This window comes from Anarrhichthys ocellatus, unplaced genomic scaffold (assembly GCF_004355925.1).
Source record: "Anarrhichthys ocellatus isolate YVR2014 unplaced genomic scaffold, GSC_Weel_1.0 scaffold22, whole genome shotgun sequence".
NCBI classification, from domain to species: Eukaryota; Metazoa; Chordata; class Actinopteri; order Perciformes; family Anarhichadidae; genus Anarrhichthys; species Anarrhichthys ocellatus.
Window position 1 is genome coordinate 2,333,775 of NW_022280052.1, and position 4,733 is coordinate 2,338,507.

Consider the following 4,733-nt stretch of genomic DNA (forward strand, 5'->3'; position numbering starts at 1 on the left):
AGAGAGAGAGAGAGAGAGAGAGAGAGAGAGAGAGAGAGAGAGAGAGAGAAAAAGAAGGAGGAGATGGACAGATTGAGGAATTGAGTGAGGGCTGTAGTTCAGTTTTAGTGAACTCCCATGTGTGTTTCCACTCATGATGTGACACAAACCATATGTGTTGGGGCAACATCTGCCTGGTGTGTGTTTGTGCATCTTCAATCGAGAGACTCCGGACCCTTATGTAACAAAGGAACAGATAAAGCACCACAGACAATGGAAGCATGCTTAACTTCATCTCTTTTTCCTATCCTATCCTATTTGTGCTGTAGACTGAGAGGCATCCCACTCACTAGAAGAGTAACTTTAGAGAAGTTCTATCCATTCTTTTATTCTTTAACATTCTTCACGTATAACGGAGAATGTACTACATGTCCTGCAGATCTACTTAACTCTCCCCTATACATTCTGAGATTAAAGTTGCTTAAAGAAAAGGCCATGACATTTCTAAAAATAATAATATATAAAAAAAAACAAAAAAACTTTGTGTCATTTCCTTGAGAAAATAAATGGACCATTGCAAGCTTTCAGCTTCTTAAGTGAAATAGATGAAATGGGAACTTTAATTCATCTTTAGTTTCGCAGTGCACCAGTGTGTGTGTGTGTGTGTGTGTGTGTGTGTGGCAGTGAGCGGATCGACTGACTATTAACTAAAAACTCAGTGAGAACAACCTCTTTCAGTACTGCTCCAAGTCTGGGTAAGGACCCAAAATAGAGTTGAGGAAAAGTGATACCAGTCCCTAAATTATTCGGTAAAAATCTCTGTCAAAAGTTATTGAGTATGTCACACTGCCAAGAGGCTTTATGGGATCCTGCAATGGAATGCATGTTGAGACCAAGTCCCATTTTGTGAGATTTGATTACTAAAAACCCTTAAACTGGGTTTATAAACATAAGAAAAATGTAGCTCCCCCAGAGAAAAGGTCTGAAAATCAAACTGTTCAGAGGAGTGTTTTTCCTCCAACAGATTAACAGCTAAGGACCAGCGGAGTCGCTCCTTCCTCCCCTCTGACTCTCTCATTCTCTCTGCAGAGAGCATGGTCCAGCCAAGGGCCAAGTATTGCACCTTAACAGTGTGTTAGTACCAACTAATGGTGCCCGTAGGACCAGAAATTGTCAAGGACTGAAACCAGATTTCTGGTCAGATTTATTTATCTTATAATCAGATAATTATTGAATTGAAAATGAAATTTGTTCAGTCTTAGACAGTGTTTAATACAGGTAAAGCTCTTTTCTGGCTGCTTGCATTTGGACAACATTTAACATTTGATAATGTTGGCTTCTGTTTATTTCTAAAAATCGAGGTATTAAAAAAAAAAAAAAAAAGTACTGCATGGTTTACAGAGACTCTATACTATACTATACTATATCTATATGATGCCTCCTCATTTCACTACAAAAAGCTAAATAAGGTGGCAGCCATGGCCGGAGGGAGATCATCAGGGAGCTGAACGTTTCCTACTTGTTGTTGACTATATTGTATGTAATTTCCAGTAAATATCACAATATGAAACATGTGTTTTCTGTTTAAATTGTTTAAAAACCTACAAAGATAGCAAGTACTACTCACCCATCATGCAATGCATTCTGCGTGTGCTAAGCAGACAGCCGTGATAGTGCTACTTTTATATTTCAAAAAATCGCATATTCATTTTCATATGCAAATTGCTGTTTGTTTTCTTATAATTCAAAAATATATTGAAATTTTGAATATTTGTTGACAGCCTTATTGTGAAGGTCATTATTAATGCATGGATTTTGTCCAAGAATTGAACAAATATATATTTTGACTTGACGATGGATGATGATAAAAAGTCAGGAGATCACCAAAGTTATGACGATCCGTCCCGAGGAGAACATGAACATCTGTAACAGCTGCTTCAGGCCAGAGCAAAGATGGTGGACCAACCAAATTGCATTGCAATCCCTGCAGCCAACAGTGTGACGAAAATACATAAAACAATATCGTCTCTCTCTATAGTTCATTAGAAGCCGTTGTTGGGATCTGTAGTTTACCTTCTTATAACAAAACTGTTACTAGAACAAATGCAGAATAAAGAATATAATTGAAACATAGGAATATTAGTTAGCCTAATGAAACAATAACACAGTGGACTGTGTTATTGTATAATGCCCCCAAAGTGCGAAGTGATTTTAAATTAAATAGCCTTAAATATCTCCCTGTTGGGAGCATTAAACAGTGTTGGACTTTCTCCGCTTTATAATTCATTACTTTGATTAATCTGAGGACATCATGGCTGAGGGCTGGGATACTTGCTTTTCTCTCCTAATTTATTTTTGTTGGCTTGCTCTGGTGACTATTACAAATTGGGCTGTGTCCACTTTCAACAGACTGTAAAAACGGTAAGAATTAATAACTCCGCAATTCAAACAAGCAAGGAGAGACACTGTCTGTGCAGTATCAGCCTGTCGGAGGAAAATTGTGGTCGACACAGCGGCAGACCCCACTGGCCGGTTTCAGAGACTGTTGTTGGACGTTGGTTACCGCACAGTGCCACACTGGTATTCACACATGCACAACAGCAACACACCAAGCCAAGGTAATAAAATGTGGACGTTGAAAATATTTTCTCATTCTCTCTGTGTTGTTGTTGAACTCTAAATATCAGGAACAGAAACAAAGGACGGGAGAGAAGGAAGGAACGGATCTAGATACGTTCGGGTAAGGTCAGAGGAGCTGTGTGTGTTTGTGTTTGAGGTAGCGAGGGGGTTAGGTATCGCTGAAGTCTGCTCAGTGAGTTTGCTCAGTGCGGTCTCCACTGAAACGGTCTGTTGGTGAGAGTTTTGGATGGGGGGCAAGCTGTGGACTGTTGTTGATATTAAACCCGACTAACCTCAACCCACACACACTACTGATGTACGCGCTGTACAGAAAGAAAGAAAAAAGCTCGGTCTCACGTCTGTTTCTTGCTTTTCTTTTTCTGTCCAACTGAGCATTTGTAGAAAAGCTTGGAAGTGTTACAAGAAGTAAAATATGACTTAGGTGTGCTTTCAGCTGGGATGAAGCTTTTAGGTCTGAACCTGAACAGAGAGTTCAGAAAACACATCAATAAGAAACCAGACAGAATCTTTCAACAACTCATTAATATTGAGTAAGTAAAAGGTCAGTAAGTAAAAGGTCACGGTGGACAGAGATTGTTTTGGGCTGCAGATTACACAGCATCATTATTCAGTCCATAAAAGACTTTCTGAACTTACATTATTTGTTTCGTAATTGCAATTTTCTTATCCTCTCTAGTGTAAAATCTTTTTTTTTTTTACAATACTGAAGCAATTTTTCTGTTTCGGTCTCGTAGCCTGTCTGAATAGATAGATGTGGATAGAGCTCTAAAACAGCAACAGTAACGTCCAGGAAGCTGGAACAAGCTGGACCTGCAGCAGGGACTGGCAGCTAAATATACACAGCATGGAAACTCCTCTTGAATCAAACAATGAATTAACACACAAACGCACACACACGCACACACACACACAGTGAAGCCTCCTGGCAGGCAGTGTTAAGTGCATAAACAGGGGATCATTTTTGCTCCAGGGTGGATGGATAATGGCGATATAGGGGAGGACGTTATTTTAACTAAAAACACAACCTTTGCTATTACAGGAGACGTGCGGCGGGGAGTTAAGATTCCACACATACGGGAGGCAGAAGAAAGACTCTCTCTCCGTCTCTTTACCTCTCGAGGCAGAGTTGAAGACCGACACTCTGCCTCTGCTTGTTCAGTTGTTGCGTCAGGTTTGTTAGGATTATCTCGTTGTGTGTTTGCATTATGGCCACTTACTACAGCCAAAAAGACAAGATGGGTTCAAATCATCAATGTCTTTTTAGGGCTGTGACGAACTCATCACTTTGGTCTCAAACACAAGATTTAAAGTGGTGCTTTTGCATGATTCTTTGTGGAGAAACTGAGTTTTACAGATCATTCGATTCAATCATCTAATGGATTAGTTGACTATGAATGTATATATATATATATATATATATATATATATATATATATATGAGGTTACGATCTTTCTTCGTCTCAAGTTCAAGCAATGAGCTTCACTGGGAAAATGTAACATGGCGGGTCCAAGTCTTTCCTCCGACATCGAAGACTGGGTTTTAGGGTCATGACTGGATTAAGAACAGGGTTATGGTTGGGGTTAGGCACAGAGTGATTCATTTATGAGCAAGCCTTCAGGGAATTGAATGCAAGTCAGTAAAATATCTTTAGAAGTAAAGCCGTACAAGTTTGTGTGTGTGTGTGTGTGTGTGTGTATTTACCTGCGCACAGCGTCTGTGGTTTTCACACCAAACCAGAACTTGGTCACTCTGTAAAGACACGGAGAGGATGAGGATTAAGACAAACACAGAGAGTGAAATAAACCTTTCACAGACAAATCCTGTGTTTGACACATTCTGCCCACATTTGACCCATTCGTGTGAGCTCTCTGTCGAACATACAAGGAGACCGAAAGCTAAATATTGTTAATAAAAAGGTCAGCATAACCGGAGCAAACCTGACAGACACACACTTAAACTTTCTCTTATTTACATAATTATCCTCAGGGTGCAAAATGACTTAAAACACTGGGTTTGTGGTCACTGAACCAGACAGAGGCTGCGTCAATTGGTGAGATGTATGTTTATGTGTGTGTGTGTGTGTGTGTGTGTGTGTGTGTGTGTGTGTGTGTGT

At 39.8% G+C, this 4,733-nt stretch overlaps 1 protein-coding gene across 2 annotated transcripts in view; it reads right to left on the reverse strand.

Annotated features, from left to right (window-relative positions):
• The window catches only part of anos1b (anosmin 1b), a 38,713-nt gene that overhangs the window by 23,889 nt on the left and 10,091 nt on the right, over nt 1–4,733 (reverse strand). For both annotated transcript variants that reach the window (XM_031859653.1, XM_031859654.1), the window contains exon 2: nt 4,322–4,369. In XM_031859653.1, the coding sequence (XP_031715513.1) occupies nt 4,322–4,369 (48 nt within the window). The remainder of the gene's footprint in view (nt 1–4,321; nt 4,370–4,733) is intronic.